Consider the following 21,197-nt stretch of genomic DNA (forward strand, 5'->3'; position numbering starts at 1 on the left):
TATTTTTCTATTTGTGGAATATGAACATATTCAGTTTCAGGGCTCTTTTAGGAAATTGGCTTGTACCTATGCAAAAGGTTCAACACAGCATATCATTAACAAAATAGAATTTGTACAGAGGAGGTCACTTCCCAAAGCATTTTGGGAGGAATTTGGAAATTCTGGGGTGAAACTGAGAAAATAAAATGTCCTAGCCTATGTACGTTGGTGCCCCTGGAAAGTATGTAGAATATTGTGATGTTCACATATCTCCTTGAATAGTGAATTTTTGTTGAAAAGTGAGTTGTTGGCTTTCTATAGCCCCTGTGTGAATATGACTATGAACAATAGAGATGTGTTTACATAGTGACCCTAAACAAATCCTTATCTTCTCTCTGAACCTTTTGTCTCTGTGTCTGTGTTTTGCTGCATGGCAAGCACATTGGTGTACTGAACCATGTAGAGTAATATCATTTGTATTTAACATTGTCTTTGTAACTGTTTGCGCTGCTAGCTGCTACACTGAAGCAACCATGCTGTTCTCAAGGCAGTCAACCCTTGATGATTTAGATGGACCAGACACTGTTCCTAAAACAAGTGAGCGCGCTCGACCTAGGCTTCGTAAAATGCAGAGCATGGATATGTCCTCCTCATCAGCTGACAGTGGCAGTATAGTGTCAAGGTGCTTAACTCATGCATGCTTTGTTCACTCATTTACCCATACCATTATACTTAATGCAGTGTATATAAACTTGAGTTTGCAGATCTGTGGTGTACAGAGTGGTTTGCATGGTTAATGGAAGCTTTACTGCCTTGTGTGTCATGGCACGACTCTGAGGTTCAAAGTCAGGGTCATAAGCTAGGACCCCTTTGTTGTTTCACTTTTCTTTTTCTGTGTTTTTGTTTTTTATCCTTTATTCATTTATTTTTAAAAGTCTGTCCATTACATTTCATCAAAATGTCTGTATAAAAAACAGGCTCTTAAGTCTGTATTTATTCAGTTAAAGAAGAGTCTGATTTTTCAGAGTTACTAAGCTGATAATTGTTCTTATTGAAACTGGAAGCTGGAAGTGAAGTTTCTCAGTTAATGCCTTATCCTAAATATGGACTTGGATATCTAATTTTAGAAACTAAGATAGGCAAGCATTGGCCCTGTTCTTTCAATTTTTAGTTTTCCTTCTCATAGGAAAGATTGTTAAATATGTTTTGATTTCTTTACCATTGATTTACAGTCTGTGAGGTGTTGGAATTAAGAAAAGGAAAATTGCTATGAAAAGATAGCAAATATTATTAATATCCTGTGCAAAAGAACAGTTCAGAGCCATTCACTCATTTTTAGAAGGTAAAGCTCAGGGATTTATATGACATTGTGAAATAAAAACAATGTTTCAGCTAGTAATATAAATATGACATTTCAAAGCATATTAGATCATTCTTTTCCAAAATTTGAAGTGTTTTACAAATTTTTAGTGTTGATTGGTTTTGAAGTGATGTGATTTTACGGTTTTTGTGCATTTTAACCAGAATGATTGCTAACAGGAGATATCAAAACATGCATCCCAATAATACTGTTCCAAATTCTGATTAAAAGTCTACTAGAAATAAAGTTATCTAACATAGTCATGACAAGTTTGGAAACAGTGTAAAAGGAAAGAGATATAACTTGGCAAGAAATGGTAGTGCCAGCTGGCTTTGGCAGTGAGGTTTTCTTGAAAAGGGTATATTTTATGTGAAATCGTGGCCTCATTCATTTCTCTGGAGCTATGTGAAACCTCATTTTGTCTCTATTGACATACATGTACACCCAGCCAACAAAAGACACTTAGTTGATGCCTTTTGTCTAACCTTGGAAAGAGGCTGAAACAGAGAGTGAATTAAAGAAAGAGTAGTGTTCTAGGGGAAAGATTAAAAAAAATACTTGTGAGGGAAGAAAAGGGTGAAAGCAAGGCCAAGAAAATTTGTGAAAAATGATGGTGTGCAGATTCCCATCTGGAGTCATCAAACTGCATGAATTTACATCAGCTAAAACTGTTGCAGAGCACAGAGCATTAGGAGAGAAAGTGATTATGGACATGCAAAGCTGACAGTAAGCAAGGTGAATAAGCAGAGAACAGAACAGAGTGAATAAGAATAGTTGAAAAAGAAAGTAGGTTCATATGGAAGAAAAGCAGGCAGGTAAGGTTAAAAAGATATGAAGACTGTAATGAAGAACATAGGGCAATCTGAAGGTAAGCAAGATACCCTGTTACTGGAACAGTTTTATAATCTGGATTGCATTTCTCTATTTTTGCAATTTTCTTGTTCTTTTACTTGGAATCCAATCTGACGTGTGTTTTCAGCTGGTTTTCCAGCTGTATACAGTACCTTTAGGGTGTTTTTTAGAAGCACCATGTTTAGAAGGAACCCAACAACTGTCTGTCATTCACCACGGAGCATGTTTTAAATAAATCTAACAGCAAGTTCTGGTTCTGGTAAGAAAGTGTTTAAACTGCTTTCAGAAAGCAAACGTAGTTTCTCTTGGTATTCATTTGTCCTTTCCTGGTGTAAAAAGATAATGAACCACTATGAGTACACTGGCATGCCATTCAGGAGCAAACAGACCCAGATGGTCCCTCTGTGTAAGAAGAGATCATGTCATAATGTTTTCTACCAAACGATGTGAACTTTGAGGGTCTCAGAGTGCAGTGGGGTTGCTCAGCTGTCTACATGAAGGTAGAATGAACAAATTTCATTTTGTGATACGCCTCACAAGGCTCAACTCTCTCTCTTCATCCTACCCTCACAGTGAACCTACACAGGTCACCATGCTCTATTCTCGTCAGGGGACGACAGAAACCATTGAGGAGGTAGAAGGGGAGCACGAAGAGGAAGGAGCTCATTCTGCTTCGAGGCAGGATGAAGAGGAGGTGGAAGATTATAGCCTGGGTTCAGAAGGAGCTGTGCTTACTCCTGATACTGATGTGCCATTGTACTCCACCGTGGATAGCAATGCAGAAGCTCCACCTTCCTATAGCAAAGCTGTCAGCTTTGAACACCTTCCTTTTGGCTCCCCAGATGACTCAGCTGGTAAGAGTCTCATGATGGTGAGCCCAGATGACAGTCGGACGGACAGACTTAATGATACGATTCTCCCTCCGTTGACGCATGAGCTAACGGCTAGTGAGCTGCTTCTGAACAAGTAAGGACCTTTGAGTGGCGAAAATCTTTGGTCCCAGTCTGTGAAGTTTTGCCATTGCGTTTTTTTGTTCGTTTGTTTTGTTTTGTTTTCTCTCAGAACTAGTCTATGTTTTTTGATACAGACCTTGTGCTAAGTTTGATTTAAGGGAAGAAGCTCATTTCCTGTGCAGTTGTTCTAATTACAGATTTCTAAAATGATTCAAATTCATGCTGGAAAGAATCTCTGCTTTCTCCCCAGATACCATAGCTAATTGTTCCAATTATCATCAGATTTCTGTACTCCAATAGCCATGGGGTCAAGGGCTTTTCTAAACATTCCATGTGTACAGGACTTCTCCAGACAGCTGTGATTTCAAATAATCTGCTTCCAGAGCTATCTGGGAAAATGTTTCTCTTTTTATTATTTTGGATTACTATAAGGGAAACTCTGACCTTTGGCAGAGTATTTGTTTAAGCCAGTAGTAGCTGAAGGCTATGTAGAGAGACCACCTTGCTAAGTGCTTTCACAGGAGATAGGATGCTCCCTCTTTGCCCTTCAGACAGCATGCTCAGTAGTGCCAGAGGGCTCAAATGGTGCCACTGCTCTTCTTCCTCTGCTTTCTGGCCTGACTCAACTGAGGGAGAGCTTCCATGAGTGTAATAAAAAAATACTAAACCACCTTTCAAACTGACTACATCTAGAGGCTGTATAGATCTGACATTGTAAACGTAGTGTCCTTTCTTCTGGCTGTCCATAGTTGTTCTGACTTTCCACCTAGATCTCAGATGAGGGCACTCCTTAGGAAAAGCAAAGAGAACCAAATATGTGGAATATATGTAATAGTTTCTTGCTGCCTTTTCTATTATTTGAGTTAGGTAAGTGGGACACAAATATTGGACAAATATAATACTCAAGAGCATTTATTATGTTCTAAACTTATGTCGTGGTGCTATTCATACCATGCATGTCCTGATGAATGTCTGGGTCTTCTAATTCCTGCCTGTGTTAATAAATCAGATATGAATCCAGACAGTGTCACACCAGCATCGTGTGATTTATATGAAGTGTGTTGGCTGGGCAACTGTAGGAAAGCTACCAAGTCAATTCTCTGGGTAAATTAAAAAAAAAAAAAAAAAAAAAAAGAACAATGCTTCTAATTATTTTGCTTGAAGTTTTGTGAGCTTAGATTCAGGTTATTTGATTATAATACCGAATCCCCCCTTTTTTTTTCCTTCATTATACTCGCCGACAAAATCTTACAGTTTTTCAAAAGGAAAAATAGTAGCAATTAACAAAGCAGCTCTTGTGAATTTAATTTTTATTTAATTTATTGTACTGTGCTCCTAACAGGATGTTTCACGATGAAGAGCTAGAAGAATCAGAGAAATTCTACGTTGGTCAGCCTCGAGTCTTGCTTCTTATTTATGCCCTATACAATACCTTGGTGGCCCGGTCAGAAATGGTGTGCTATTTTGTGATCATTCTTAACCACATGATCTCTGCCTCCATGATAACCCTGGTGCTTCCCATCCTTATATTCCTTTGGGCCATGCTGTCTGTTCCTCGGCCAAGCAAACGTTTCTGGATGACAGCCATTGTCTACACTGAGGTATGCTGCTGTTTTTGCAACCCTGTATGTCAAACATAGAAAAGTGAAGTTGTAAGCTTTGCATGGTCTCTTTTCTGGTTTTAATCTCTAGCATCTAGGGGCCTGTGGCCTTTCATATTAATATAAATATCTGCTAACATCCTTGGGAATTTCTATGGTATAAGAAGGTTTTGTTTGTGTTTTTCTTCACTGAGATGGGCAACATCCTTCCTGGCATGTAAAGCAGTTATTACAAAAACAGACCATTTATAATTAGTGATTGTGTAATTGGTAATCAAGCGACAGTATACACTGCCGGTGGTATCTCAGGTACCACTGAGCACCATCTGTTGGAAAATGCTGGTTTTAGTCATTGATGACCTTATCACTCAGGAAACATAAACTGTTGTTCCTCTGTAGCAATGAATGTTTGCTAATCTTCTTATAAAGCTGACAAAATAGTCATATTTCTCTCCTCTTAATGTTATGAGGCTGCCATGCTTAGAAAACACCCGAAGTGTGTTGTGTTTCTGAACAGGTGGCCATCGTCATCAAGTACTTCTTCCAGTTTGGCTTCTTTCCTTGGAATAAGTATGTGGATTACACAAAAGATAAACCTTACCATCCACCCAATATCATTGGCATTGAAAAGAAAGAGGGCTATGTGCACTATGATCTTGTTCAGCTCCTTGCTTTATTCTTCCACAGATCCATTTTAAAGGTAAAATGACTGCATGTGATTTTTTTAATTTATTTTATATTTAATGTTTTAGTTTTAATTATTCAGTCATTCATGTTATATTCCAACACAACACATTTGTTGTCCCCCTGGTGAGCACTGTGGTAAACATCTACGATAAATACCATAACATAAATACGAGTTTGAAATGCTCTCCTTTTCTTTTTCCATTAGTGCCATGGATTGTGGGATGAAGATGAGAAAGTGGACAGCTCCACTAATAAAGAGGATACTGATGACGAGCTCTCTCTGACAGGAGGCCGGAGAGATTCTTCAGGCTCTCTGAAGTCTGTCAATCTTGCAGCATCAGTGGAATCTATCCATGTCCACTTCCCCGAGCAGCAGACTGCAATCAGGAGGAAGAGCTCTAGCAGTGCATCACAGCTTTCTCACAGATCCAGCTTCTCCTCACACAGATCTAAGAGAGGTAAATGTCATGGCATTTCTGGGATTTGAAGAGCAAATGACCATTTCCCATAGGATCATCCTGCTGAAACATTGTGCGGTTGCTGTGGAGAACGCAGAGACTACTGAATGCTGTTGCTCCTCTGTGAGGAAATAGGATATGAACCAAAATATCTTTTGCATTTGAACACGCTCCAAACCTTCCTAAAGTTCAAATGGAGAGCTGTACTTTATGATTCAGTATGTTTTTAAAATGACATTACCCAAAAGCTGGGAAAGGAACATTCAGCGTGGCCCAAATCCAGAATTTCTGGTTCAGTATAATCCCCAGCTAGAGGGAATTCAAAGCACATGTATTTCTCATATCTACATTCAATGGAACTTGAAGTGAAAAAAAAAAATGTTTAGGAATATTGAAATGGATTACCTCTTCTGAAAAAGAAGGGCTTACTACAGCCTGAATGTATATTACCAATTGAGATGACTGAGTCAGAACAATCAAGTATTTGCCTTTGGCACTATTCTTCTCCTTTTAGTTATTAATCTAGATCTGCTAGTTGTTAAACCTATACTGGATATTGTCAAGATTTTATCATATCAGGAAAAAAAATTACTATACAGATTTATTTTGAAGTGTCTTTCAAATGTGGGACTCAGATATGCGGTAGAATTTTCCAGATATATTACTTTATAGTTTTTGTATTTAAACTTCAATTTTGAATTAGCTTCTTTCTCTTCTCTTTCCCTCTCCTTTTTCTCAGGAAGTACCAGTACAAGAAACAGCAGTCAGAAAGGAAGCAGTGTGCTAAGCATCAAGCAAAAATCTAAGAAAGAGCTTCTTATGGAAAAGTTTCGAGAACAAATGATCAAAGCCAAGGCCTTTACAATTAAAAAGTGAGCGAAGTGAGGAGTTGTGTGGGCTTGGGTGGGAGGTTGTGAAGAGCTGACTAATACAGTGAAATGTTTTAAAGAGAGCAGGTTACTGATTCTGTTAATTCAAATGGAAGAATGGATACGTATGCTATTCATTATATCAGTATGCTTTCACCCTAAGTTCCTACGTCCCATCAGCTGAACTTCAGACAAATTAACAGAGGTTCAAACAGCACTGCAGGGGTGTTCATCTGTCTGATATGAAGCTAAATATCCTGTGTGAACTGATTTGGGATCTTATGTGTATTTCTACCAAACAAATGCTAATGCCATGCTTTAGCAGCAATCAGTGCAAGGAACTGGTGTCTCTCTTGACCTATGAAGAGGCTGTCAGAGAAGTGTATCTTTACAAACATTACTCATATCGCCTCCAGACACTCTTTTCTTCAGTGCCAGTTACAGTGTTTTTAAATCACATTGTGGTTATTGTTGTTTTAGGACTCTCCAGGTGTATGTGCCCATCAGACAGTTTTTCTACAATCTTATTCATCCAGACTACAGTGCTGTGACTGATGTGTATGTGCTGATGTTCCTCGCAGATACAGTGGACTTCATCATCATTGTGTTTGGATTTTGGGCTTTTGGGGTATGTCATAGAGGGCATCTGCATGTAAATTGTCAATTGGGACCCTTGTTGTTGATGCTAGGTTCCGTGTGAATGTCCTCCTTCCTCAACTACTCTGTTACATTTTCTTTTTCAGAAACACTCTGCAGCAGCAGACATCACCTCTTCGTTATCAGAGGACCAGGTCCCAGAGGCGTTTTTGGTGATGGTACTCATTCAGTTTGGTACCATGGTGGTAGACCGAGCGCTGTACCTCAAAAAGACTGTCATGGGAAAGGTCATCTTCCAGGTCATCCTTGTTTTTGGAATTCATTTCTGGATGTTCTTTATCTTGCCTGGAGTGACAGAAAGGTATAAACCTTACAATTGGACAATATGGGTTGAAAAGTGATGCTCTAATAAGTTATTTGAGTGTAAATTTGAGAGGGTTATAGCTAAGCTTTCGAATCATAAACAAATATCTTCATAGTCTCATTCCTAAGCAGAATGTCTTTCTACAGCAGTAACTGTGGCCAATGTAGGTTTGAGGATGTAAGAAATAGAATATACAAGTATGTAATTAAATATTCTCATTTTGGGTCAAAGAATAGCAGGTGAGAGAAAGTTTGCCTGTAGCTGAGCACTCAGCTGAGACAATGTTGGCCTCTGTTTTGATTTCCCACCTCCAAGACTGGTTTACATCTTTTATGAGATAGCTGCTGGATACAAACAGAAGTAACTCAGGGTGCATTGATCAGAATTTTGTTCCTCTCCCCTTCCACCTATGCCATGCCTTCCTGCCTTTACACCCTTCTTTCTTATCAGAAACCTTGCTTTTCTGGCTTCACGCTGATTTAGAAGACTTGGTAGAAAATGTCTCTCTCAGAGTAATCTATAACTTGTCACTCTCCTGGACTCTGTGAACTAACTATGAATTTGAAACTCCTTAGAATGAAGAAGGTCTAAAACCTTTGTCTCTTCTGAAGAGCAAAATTTCTCCTCCCCTGCTTCTGTCACATGGCTTTGGAGGTGCTGTGGATGTAGTGTGGACTTCATACCTGCTGTATGAAGTCTTGTATGAGTTGCCTGGTCCAATGGACCTGAAAATCTAACATTTCTTATTGCTTGGCTCAAAGCAGTCTGCTCTGTAGAGGGGTTAATGTGTCTTCTCTAGTGTTTGGCTGACTCCCCTTCTACTTATGACTTTAAACTTTGCTTTACTCCATTGAGAATTTCGGCCTGTCACTTGGGCACATTTCGTTTCATAAACAGTTAAGTTATTGTAAGGGAAAAACAAAATAGGAGCATAATGTAGAAAGAAAAAGTCTGATTTCCTCTTAAAAATTGTTTTATTTTTTCTCAGTGCAGTAATAATTGTGCCCCTATTTTAATAAGTGCATTTTTCAAGTGTATCTCTTATCTACTGAGAATTGAAAATTGAGATTAAATTTTTATATTGACTTGTGAACTTAAAGGGCAAGAAAATCCTTTTGATATTTTTGGTGCCTTCGTGAAATATTTATCTCATGTTATTAATCTCAAACCTGCATCTGAAACTCCTGTGGCCCTTATAAGTTAGGCTGACTCTTAGAAGCACATGCATATTTCTTAATTGCAATAATTTAGTGAGATATAATTGCAAACAGTGGATCATGTCTGGTTCACAAACCCTGTCCATCACGCAGTTCCAGCATGTTATTAGGCTGCTGTCAGAAGGGGAAATGTTCACCAAGATGGTTAGGGTGGTTAGAGCATATGATATGTGTGAAGAGGTTGAGTGAATAGCGCTAGTTTAGCCTGCAGAACATGATGACTTGTCTTCACTGACCTGTTAAGAGAGCGTTAAGGTGAAATTAAGCTGCTTTCAGAGGTGCAAGAAGCCACAAGTTAGAAAAGGGGAATTTATGCTAGATATGATGACAAATCTTTTCACCATGACAGTAGTGCTCCATGGCATTTGGCAATTGCTCCATGACTAGAGCAATTTGCACAGACAGGCTGTGGGATCTTTATCTTCGGAAATATTCAAAACTCATCTGGACAGGTCCCTGAACAATTTGGTGTGATTAGACATGATTCAAGCAGGGGATAATGCAAAAGAAGGTTTTCAGAGGTCGCTCCAACCTAATTCCTTATATGAGTCCAAGATGTTGGAGGTACCTCCATGAATACAAATTAGCATTAAAGCTGCTTAAAGTCAGTGTAGATGTCAACCACCTGAACAGCGAAGAGAAACAGTGTCTACCCAGGACTACCAGGGCACGTGTCATTGTAGGGGCCCCTGTGGTGTAGCTAGGCATCTCTAGTGTCTGGAGGGACAGAATGCTGCCCCAGAGCCATCACTCACAGGGAGCCTGTTCCCAGTCTCTCGCCATGACCCTGAGGTGATTACAGATGCTGTTTTTAGATTTCCTCATCCAGATTCTTTCAAATAGTGTGTCACCAATGCAGTGGGGTCAGAGACCAAGGGTTTTTCACCAGTTCTCAGGAAAGGGAAGCTGCCAGGAGCACAAAACATTTCAAGCTAATTCTGTCGTACACAGGTACAATGCTCATCATTTTCCTTTATCTGTCTTTTCCATTACAGGAAATTTAGCCAGAACACTGTTGCCCAGCTCTGGTATTTTGTGAAATGTGTTTATTTTGGCTTATCAGCATATCAGATACGCTGTGGATATCCAACTCGTGTTCTAGGCAACTTCCTCACTAAAAGTTATAACTATGTGAACCTGTTCTTATTTCAAGGGTAAGTCTAGAACTACTGCCTTAGTCCATTCTTCCATGAAATAAGGACCTGTTATCATGAGATGCTGGGGTTATTCATGAATTCTCTTCAAAGCTGCTGGAAATGAGACAGTAAATCTTTCACACCATACTGCTCTGTCTGTGCCACATGTCCCCTGTAGTCCAGAAAGAAAAAACAATTCCAGGAATGTAAATTTCAGAAAAATCAGTCTCCTGTCGTGAATATGGAAGCCTGACTTACCAGTCTGACACTCAGGGCCCTTTTTTAACACCTGTAAGAAATCACTTCTGTGAAAGAGATAGGGACTACAACATTATGTAATGTTATTTGTTCTATAGTACTAAAGAGTAGCAAGGCAACAAATCCTGAAGAAGTCATTGGAGCAGGCTTACAGGCTGTAAGTGGAAAGGAGAATAAGCTGAGAGAGAGTACATATGTGAAATAAAATCTGTGCACCAAAAAAATGTTTCCTTTGTGTACCTTTTGGAAAATGCTGCACATTTGAAGTTCTTCAGGGTTAGGAATGCTGGTGCAATAACAAACACAGCCTCACCTCAGAGTGAAAGGTGGCATTAGGGTTGTGCTGTTACCATGATGTTCTGATTATGATGTTACCATGATGTTGAGATTAAGCTAGTTCAAAGCATATACATATTTCACAGAAAAAAATGGAATAATCTCAGCCTTTTCCCAATATTTTCAGCATGGGTTGTGTCATTCCAGTAGAAAGAGCTATAGAAGAAAGCTTTCTTCACATGAAGTATTCTTTGTGACCTGGCCAAGCAGAGAAGTGTGGAACTAATAAAGGGAATGGCACACTTTGAAAAGCTGCTCTGTGCATGTTGCTTTCTTGTTAGCCCACCTTCTTCTACTGCTTAATCCTGAGTCATAAAGCCCAATCCCGTATGCAGTTGAGGACTGCCCACTTATTGTAAAGAGGCAATGCACCACTGGGTGTAAGGAGGCATAAAATTAAGTCCCACCATTCTGCGGATAGGCCAGGCTATGTTCCTCTATGCCTCCAGATCAGAGGAATTTGGGTGTACAGGGAACTCTGTCTTGTACCATTCCATCAGTGGTTCATGTACAATTGCTAGGCATAATGATGCAAAAGCATGTTTATGGTCTCACAGGGGACCCTAGAGGAACATGAGCTGTGGCAAAAGGTATCACCCTCAAAACATCAGTATTAGTCATACAGTCTCAGGATATGATTGCATTGTATTTGTAAAAAATCCAGTTAAACTGTCTTTTAATACTGGTTTATTTCTCCCTTTTGTGATATATACAGTTATTGTGCTCATTTAATGTGATCCCTCTGCTTCTGACTAATCACTAGTTGTGATCTCCCTTCAGATTCCGCCTGGTTCCATTTTTGACTGAGCTGAGAGCAGTAATGGACTGGGTTTGGACTGACACCACTCTCAGTCTTTCCAGCTGGATCTGTGTTGAAGATATCTATGCTCATATATTCATCCTGAAGTGCTGGCGAGAATCAGAAAAAGTAAGGAAGCCCCATATGAGTGATCCAGGCCTTCTCTTCCCTGTGCAGAAATGAAGAAAAGTAATCATGAGTCCCTAAATAACTGGGAAATCCACCATAAAGACAGTTTGTTAGAAGATACAGCTGGTGTTCATGTTCAGAAATATTCAGACTATTGGGTACTTTAAGTTAGTTGGCAGTCACCACAAGTGAAATTTCAAATGGCTTCTCCTTTACACCTGATTTTTCCACCATTAACATGAATTCCACAAGATGTGGCTGCTAGTTTAATTGCATGCCTGAATTTCAAGACAGGGATTGAAAGGCCTCATATTCACAGACTCACATTGTGCATAACAACTAAATGAGTAACTTGCAGTAGCAGGGAAACTGTGGCTCTAAAGAAGGGTCAGGACAAGGCAGAGCTCATGCCTTCATCATGTAGGTACCAGGGATTCTTGTTTCATATAAGTGCAGAGGGAACTCAACTGGTTCCTTTATCTTGAGAGAGGATCCGCATATCCAAAAAGACTAAAAAAAAAAAAAAAAAAAAAAAAGATAAAACCACAATTTGTTTGACTGAAGTTTCAGCCTCTTTAATTCATTTAAGCTTCAGCTCAAATTAAACTTGCAAATTCTGGATTCCTTATAAGCACTATAAAGATTGCAACCATATGCTTGCTTATTTGCCAATTTGAAAAAGAAATTAAGCATTCTTTTAGGAGTGACCCAACCAGTCAGAAATTGTACATCTGCAATGAAACGGCTGTATTTTCAAGTGTTACTGACGTATTACTACTTTTATTATAATCCTGTCTCTTAATGGCACTTGCTTTCCGAGTTAACTGAGGGTTGAAGTGCACATAGATCTTGTATGTAGGCTTTTTTTTGTTATGACTTTTATTTCTGCCCTGAATGGAGTGTCATCAGAGGAGTCAGAGAAACAATAACCCAGTTCTGCTTTGACTGTCCATCGTACTGAATTTTTTCACCTTCCAACAGGATCATTCTGCATATGTAGCATAGGTCTAATTTAGGAAGACTTCCAAGTCTAAGCTTGCATGTGTGTGCTAATGCCATGTAGCAAAATCACTACTGATAACTTTATGGGAGTTGTTCAAGGTACTTTAGTTCTCTCTGTCTCTCACTCACATTGAGTGGTATGCCTGAGTACTTTGGCTCTTAGAGTCTCTGAACTGTTGTGTAACAGCATTAAAGGTGCCTGAACTAATCTCATATAGACGGATAATATGCCCCTGGTGATCTTGATATGATATTTTAATGAAAACAGTATTTTGTAGTGCAAGACAAATGATTTGATACAATGCTTTTGAAAAGTAGCTAATTTGTTTTAAATATAGCATTGTATTACAAATTTAATATTCTCCTAGGGCTTTATGGATTCGTGTTGTAAAGCAAGAACAATTTCCTGAAAGCCAGATTCCTGGCATGCATCTGAGGTGCAGTGCAATTCGCTGCATCTTGATTTTGCACATGCAGTACGCAGTGTGTGAAAGGCAGGATCCTAAAGCACTGTGTAGTATTAAATCCTATAAGAAAACATTACAGTGATGGTAAGACATTTTAGAGAATGGGGACTCTATTAAAGTATTCAGTCGTGAGGTCAGTAACAGAGTGAATTGTGGTCAAGGGGGAACAGGTGTGTTGTATGACTTGCTTTGTAAAGAGAAGGATAAAAGCAAGACCTGTTTTTGCTCTCAGAAGCTAAGAAATGGAAGGATGTCACATCCACACTGTCAAGATTGTAGGAACAGCAGCAAAGCTTGAGGCATTGTTTAAATGTAGTTGGTGCGGCAATTACCCATTTTTTCCTTTCTTTATGGCCATAAGGAATAAAAACCAGAGGTTTACAATATTTTTCACACCAGACACACACTTGACATGGGTTATTCTGGCACTCTTCCCTGTAGTTGCCAGAAATTCAGTGCTTGTGCAGGTTTGGCTAAAAATCTCAATGCAACTGACCTGATAATGGGTAACAGATGACAACAGAAGATTGGAGTCCTTAAGATCAGTATTCCTTTACTCATCAAATCATACCGAGTGTTCCACTGATAGAAGAGACATTACTATGTTGCTGTTTGCTTTTGCAGAGATATCCCCAACCAAGAGGCCAGAAGAAAAAGAAAGTTGTGAAGTATGGAATGGGTGGCATGATTATCGTCTTGCTGATTTTTATTGTCTGGTTCCCACTGCTCTTCATGTCTTTAATCAAATCTGTTGCAGGCATCACGAACAAGCCTCTAGATGTATCAATCACAATAACTCTAGGAGGTTATCAGGTAAAAAAAGAAGACAAACTAAAAGAAATATCTGATTTTGCACTGTATTTCCTTGTGCTGTGCCTTATTCCCTGCATTAAATTTTCTGACTGAAAATCTCCTGGCTTATGCAAAAATCAGATAAACTCACATGAGTGATCCCCTTTGGGTTAAAAACATGTTTGTTCATCGCTGATGTAAAATATTACCTTCACTTGCCAGTTAAAAACAGAACCTGCTGGCAGTTTAATCTGAATAAATCATCCTACATCAGGAAAACTCAGGTAATTGATTACAGGTCCCCATGGTAAATGTGAGATAATTAATTGGAAGTAGTTTGCTTCTTAGTGGAATAATTTCATAGTCTTCTCCTGTTGAAATGAGTGCCATAATTGTCTTGGACTGTGAAGCACAGGATGCTGTACTGTGTACATAGCAAAAGATTTGAAGTAAATGTGACAAGTGTGTGTTCTTTTGTTTCCCAGCCTATTTTTACAATGAGTGCTCAACAGAAGCAGCTCAAGAATTTGAATCAGACTGATTTCAATGCGTTTCTGGGAAGCTATAGGGGTAACACTGTAAGTGAAATGTAGACTACCTCATTACTTTAAAATGTATGCATGTTTCCTTGGAGGTCATTTGTGAGTTTTGTTTATGTAGTCAAGTGGTCAGCAGCACGGCCATCATTTGGAAGATGTGTCCATAAAGGGAGTTTGTACTAGTAAAGGTTTGAACAGATCATTTGTCAAGACAGGGCTGGGTTATAGAGTGAAAAGTTACTGTTGATTAAGCATCTTTGCACAAAATCACGGAAGACAGACAGAAACTGCAGCTGTCCTGTCATCCGAATAGATTGTGTCCTTCCCTCTAAAGGACACAAACCTTCAGGAGATGTGGTGCTGTTGGTGTAGTGCCAAAACAAGTATGTTGTGGGGATACAACACTGTTAGCACTTCTAAGCTCCATGCTCCTTTCTATAGTGCATGTGGCTTTCACCTCCCATTGAGGAGACATGGTGCTGTCAAAAGAAAATGTGTATGGCTTGGAAAAGTTTTGACATTAAAATGCCTTAGTTTAAACATACTCTCGATATTTCATGGTGCACTATACACAAAGTTATCATTATTTTATATAACAAAAGAAAAAGACTAGTATTTAGCAGAAACTGTTGCATTACTAAAATAATTAAATTTTGATCAGACACCACTTTAAAGAAGTACTTCCTTCTAGCCCATTCAAGAATTAACACCTTTTAATATTAGATGCTACCCAATAGCCTGGGTATTATCACAGTAATATTGCAGTCTTGATATACTTTGAAAGATAAGGGTTTAAAGTTGCCTTAACACTTGTACACATTTTTCTATGCTAAAAGATGCTTGACAAAAGACAGATTACAATTTTAATAAAAATATGATAACTAATAAGAGGTTGCAGGTGACTTGTGCCCCCTGGGTATTACCAGAATTTCTGAAAGTGTCTGCCATCTCACAGTGGCCAGGCTTGGTATATCATTCACACAGTATTATATTATATTTTATATTATAATATATTATAATATATTATATTATATTTTGTTGTGACCACTGATACAGTTTGGAGTTTCAGTGAAGCTGTCAGAGGTACCAGCCAAAACTGGCATGGACTGAAAGCCGCATGGCCTATTGGATCCAGGAATTTAAATGGGGTCATTAGAAACTAAAGGAAATAAGATTAAATATACTCTACAGAGTTTACGTGATGAACTTTCAAACCCGTTTGGGCCAAGTTGACCATCATACTTATTCTTTGAACAGCTGGGCCATTTTTGTTTTGCCTTCTTGGGTTGGTTACACTTTGTCTATTCCTGCCTCCATCTAAAGACCCAGCTGAGACCTGACAAAGCATTCAGTGTAAAGCAATGCATTTCTGATTAATTGAACATTTGCAATTCTGCCTGATCAAGAAATGTGGTTGTGAATCTTGTGAACATCAAAGCACTGAAAGATTATTTTCCTCTACTGCAACTACAGGCTGCTTTACAGTTTCTAGAGGGCTATGGAATAGAAGATATAACTCTCGCAGATCTAGAAGGGAATTCAAACTCTTTATGGACCATCAGCCCTCCCAGCAGAGAGAAAATGATACAAAGACTGCTTGATTTTTCAGCAGAGTTCACTGTAGTTCTTTCATGGAGCATTCAAAGGTAATTAATATGACAGCTATAAAGTTGATGGATCATTTGCTAAGCTTTTGTTGAGCAGAACAGTTGAACACTTCCCCAGTGCATTTTTTGGTTTAGTTTTTCAGCACATTCTATTGTACTACAAACCAAAAAATAATAAAATAAAATAAAATAAAATAATGCGGGAAAAAGAGAGGTAGAGAGTGGTGACTTTTGTTACACAGGAAGTTTTGTTGTCTTTTTTTCTCAAGAAATAAATAAAGAAATGGAGCTACTTCCAAGTAGATGATTTAAAAAGAGAGGGTGGAGTTTTCAATGGGACTTGAGGAGGAGGAGGGAAAAGTAAGAAAACTTAAGTCAGTTTTAGATGAAGATGTTCAAATAAACTTTGCTTCAAAGAACATTGTTAATGTTTGGGGGACATAGTTAAGGCAGAAAACCAAAAGGAAATAGAAACACTATCTTTTTAAGGAAATCTCAAATTGACACAGCTATGTTTTACATACGCATATACTTGAAGCCATTGTTCTGCCACTCAGCACAGATCAACTTTTTGAGACTTTTGCCCATTTACTTAGTGGTGACTTGGCCTCAGTAAAACACTGCTTTACAATTAAGTTTTTGCAAGAGCCAGCCTAGAATGTACTTAACTGAATACGTGCTGGAGCACACTGAGTCATCAGGATGGCTTCTTGGCTACTGCCTGCCACTTGGGACTGGGCTAAATTAGAAATGAACTGCCACTGCAGCCCCTATATCTACGTGTTTTTTTTTGAAGTAAATACTTGGTTGTTATAGCAATCCCCAGGAAGAGACCACGCACAAGAAGCAGGTCAGCTGAATCACTGTAGGAGCTCTGAACATGCTGGGTCAGTCCTTACACAGTTGAAAATAGGCTTGTGATGAATCTGCACTCTTTATTCAACTTTATTTGACCCCCCTCATTTTCCTGGAAGTATACAATATTAAGCCAGTGAATTACATCCCTCATTCATTTCTGAACTTTAAATTAATTTTTAATGCCTCTACTCAATTTGCCAGTATACTTACCTAACTACGAACATTCATACGCTGGATTTCAAAAAAACCTTTTTCACCCTCAAATTATACCCTGTGGATTATATTGCAACCATGAATGACTGAAGGCGGTAAAGGCTTACCCACGGAGACCTTCCACTTTTTCTCTGTAAAGGGAAACTGCTGTCTTTCACCTAGGCCAGCAGACCACAAGCAGCTGTAAGACGAACCTCATGTACCACTCAGGCAGCATACATGCTATCTGCCCTTGCACATAATTTGCTGGAAGAACTTTGCTGCAGGCCCCAGCAGCCCAGGAGTTGTCTCACCCAGTTGCTGCATCCCAACCCCAGGGCACAACAAAAGACAAGGTGCAAAAGCTGATCCTCTATTAAAAAAAAAAAAAAAAAAAAGCTGTGTTCTATAGCTGGCATGGGGGTCCTGTCAGCCTGTTAGACACACACTTCTGCTAGTCCAAGGTGGGGTTTCAGGAACCTGTAGCTGACTGCTGAATCCTGTCTGGCAGTACTGTCACCCAAAGTCTGAGTGGGCATCCTTCCTCCCCAGTTCTGATTTGACTGACATAATGAGCAAAATGACATCAGACCGTCACCATTAATGCATGCAAAAGAATAGTCAGAAAAACAAAAAACCTTTAAGACTGTTAGGTGTCCTCTGGGACACGTACACACCGTCTTGGGTATAGGTAGCATGATGCTTGCTGCAATTTAGCAAAGACTGGGATGGAAAGGATCAACGTGGTTAGACTAGTTAGACAACCAGCTCTAGAGTTCAGCAAACACAAATTTAGGTTCTGCTTTCATTGTAAGATGACTGTGTGTCTTCCTTTTACTTAAACAGAAATCTCACTCTTGGTGCCAAAGCAGAAATAGCATCAGATAAACTTACCTTTGGCCTACCAGAGAAAACCAGAACAGATATTGCTACAATGATGTCTGGAAAGCAATTGAAAAAGGTGTAAGTTATTTTCTTTGCCTATTTATATGCAAACCTTCTGTTTTAATCCTACTATCTTAAGGAGGTGAGGCTTGTGTAAACATACCATTTGTCTGCCCATCTATTCACCTCTAAATACTTTGAAGCCTTGTTCACAGAGCCCAAAAGCATTGAAGTCACAGAATAATAACATTGCTTTAAAGGTAAAAAGATGTCTGTTTTGTTTTGGTTGGTTTGGTTTGGTTTTTTTGTGTGTGTGATAAATTTAGACAGAGAAGACTGTGAATACTGGAACACCACCACCAAGCATGGTGAAGCTATTAGTTGATTTTCTTTGATTTATTAGATAAGCACAGTTCATTGCAGAATATTCATAGTTAAACCCTCCTCTCAGTTACTTGAGTTCAACTTCATTTGAGGAAGTTGTATTGATTAATTTTTCATTCTAAATAACCATCCAATGTATCTCTCCTTGTCATTCTTGAATGGTAGTAGATTGGCAAGGAAGTGTTAAATCACTCTGGTAAAAGGGTAACATCTGCAGTCATCTCTGACATCAGATCTTTTCCTGTAATGGAAATTCGCAAGGCAGTAAGAACATTCTCTTCATCTGAATATTGAACATTATTGTATAGATGTAGCCTTACAGCATTAACAGCAGTGACGCTCCTTTCAAGTTTGAAAGGAATCTGGCTCTTCCTCTTCATCCTGGTCACTGGGAATTACTTTACAGCAGTAGTCTCTAAATATTGCTAGGCCAACACATCATCCCTGAAGGCCACCTGATCTGTTTTGTGGCCGCAAGAGTTGAAAAGTTAAAGCTGAGGTCAACTGGGAGAATGAAAACCCTGACTGGTTCATATCTCTTAGTAGGTGGAAATCAGATGTCTTTTCTGTAGCACAGCTATTTTTCTGCACCCACTGGGAGGATGTAATCCATTCATAATTCTCTCCTTGCAGGAGGCAAACAACAGCGTAAAAGATAGAGCTGTATTATGCAATAATTTTGTTGATTTAAGCATTTTTAACTTTGTCATAAAGGAAAAATGGTTGTGGCAGCTAGTAGGCATTTGACAACCTCAGCAGGAGCTTTCTGCCACCACCTCTGCTGGGACAACTTAGCTGCTGAGCTTTTACCTATTCGCTGGTCCTGCTTGAACAGTCATGAAGGACTTTAAATTGACCACCTCCATTCTTCCACAGCCTAGCATATGCAATGTAGCAGTATCAGAGGACTTCCCTGAGAGCTCCCCTTTCCTAGAATTTTTCACTCACGTGAGGGAAAAGTTAGGACAGCATCTCTGCTTTTAATTACATTTCTCGCTCTCAGGATGCTGGTAATTCATCCTACATAAGGTACTTTGAGTCCAATGGAAGATCTTCCACAAACATCTTTCTTTTTAAATTTGAAATCCTCCAGATAATACAAACTGTGAAAATATTTCACAGTAAAAGATTCTGGGAAGAATTTTCACTCATTTCAATGTGTTATTATTTAAACATCTTTTAATTCTGAACTAATAAATGTTCTTGCTACATATTTTTCAAGACTGTTTACTACTGGTGATGTGTTGCCATTCTTTGTGCTGCTTATGTAGCTGACTACAAAAGCAGCTTTGTTAAAAACATGAACAAAATATAAATCCTACATTCCTTGCAAACACACGTGCCCCAGGTGTGTGGGATTCATGGCATGCGAAAGGGTACATTATGGATGGAGCTCCCTGCTGAAGTACTGACAGAACATAGTTAATAAATCCAGCTAACTTTCAGATGTGACATCTGAACACTATAAAATCATAGTTTAAGCCAAGAATTACTGGGAACTGTGTATAGCTCTGTTAGCTATTTCTAAATTATTTTAGAGGTATAAAAATATGAAATATTTGCTTTCTCATTTTTTCCAGAACATTAGAGACAGTGTATCCATACTACATCAAGGCTCCTAGTGATTCTCTGGCAAAACCCATAAAGCAGCTATTGACAGGTATGTATCCAGGCCATGGAAAACAGAGCACAGTTGAAAGAAGTGCAACACAGTGCTCAAACTTGCACATTTGCTGAACTGCTCTGGGGCACCGCAAGCTGAAATACTCTTACAGTCATTTCTACCTGGTTCCTACAAGGTTGGGGAGACATGAGGTAATAGAGTGCAAGGCAGAAAATGCATCTGGATGTACTTTAGCTTTGTATTTAACAGTAAGGACTCTACAGATTAAAAGTCCGGCTCTTCAAGTCTGCTTTCAGAAATTGCTTTCCCTTGTTTCCTGAGAAACTGATGACAAGTTTCACTTCTCTGCATCTCTTTAATACTTTACCACAAATAGTAGTGCTGTGTGTTTGCAAATGTAGCTTCTCTACTTGAATAATGATATTTTTATTCTATTCCTTCCTTTTTGGCTCCAAAGAATCCAATTTAGATAAATAGGGAATTTCAAAGTTCCCAATCAGAATATGTATAAATACTCATAGATATACATAGTGCATACACATGTACATACGTACATATGAAAACCTGTTGGGGTGGAAGAGTAAGAACAATTCTGTACCTAAGAATACTTTGTTCAGCAGAGGTTAAATTTGGCACTCAGGCCTTTTCTTGATCATTGTGTAGTCCATTACAGTTGAAGGTTGAGTGAGCATGTTTATATTAAGTAGAAAAAATAATTCTTGAGAGTGAATCTAGTTTTATGTGTTACCAGTGCTTCACTGTCATTAGTCAATTTCTGTCCTAAAAAAAAACCTCTTAATTTGGGATTCTTCTACAAGACTTTAATGTGTACATTGCCAATATAGAGTCCCCAGGGCCAGGGTTCAGCTCCTGTCTGTGTGATCATTATGCATAATAGTACAGTATGCTTTTCTTGATATAAAAGAATGATATCTTTTATAATATCTTTTATACCAAAAAGTAATGATTTGCAGTGGTAGTATCACTTGGACATGCAGAAGCTGACCACTGTACCTCCAAGTCAGATGTGTTTCTTTAGGCCTGAAATGTAAACATGCTGTCTGTCATTGACTCTACAGCTTGAAAATACTTGAATGATCTGTCATTTCTACAGAAGAAAATGTAGGTGATGTGAAACGTTTTATTTATTTTATTTTATTTTATTTTATTTATTTAATTTAGGGAAGGAAAACCATAACAGTCTAGATAGATACAGTACTTTTGTACAGAAATTCTGTAAAATGGGTTTTAA

General features: G+C 38.7%; 1 protein-coding gene across 1 annotated transcript in view; it reads left to right on the top strand.

The window, feature by feature from the left end:
• PIEZO2 (piezo type mechanosensitive ion channel component 2) overlaps positions 1–21,197 on the top strand; it is a 311,014-nt gene that overhangs the window by 286,783 nt on the left and 3,034 nt on the right. Inside the window, exons 37-50 of the mRNA XM_082754254.1 lie at positions 2,765–3,157; positions 4,487–4,745; positions 5,263–5,445; positions 5,638–5,890; positions 6,630–6,762; positions 7,240–7,387; positions 7,503–7,717; positions 9,933–10,091; positions 11,448–11,595; positions 13,689–13,877; positions 14,342–14,434; positions 15,869–16,041; positions 17,899–18,015; positions 19,902–19,981. Of these exons, the coding sequence (XP_082610380.1) occupies positions 2,765–3,157; positions 4,487–4,745; positions 5,263–5,445; positions 5,638–5,890; positions 6,630–6,762; positions 7,240–7,387; positions 7,503–7,717; positions 9,933–10,091; positions 11,448–11,595; positions 13,689–13,877; positions 14,342–14,434; positions 15,869–16,041; positions 17,899–18,015; positions 19,902–19,981 (2,543 nt within the window). The remainder of the gene's footprint in view (positions 1–2,764; positions 3,158–4,486; positions 4,746–5,262; positions 5,446–5,637; positions 5,891–6,629; positions 6,763–7,239; positions 7,388–7,502; positions 7,718–9,932; positions 10,092–11,447; positions 11,596–13,688; positions 13,878–14,341; positions 14,435–15,868; positions 16,042–17,898; positions 18,016–19,901; positions 19,982–21,197) is intronic.

The sequence above is a fragment of the Aythya marila genome, assembly GCF_965140915.1.
Source record: "Aythya marila genome assembly, chromosome: 2".
NCBI lineage: Eukaryota > Metazoa > Chordata > Aves > Anseriformes > Anatidae > Aythya > Aythya marila.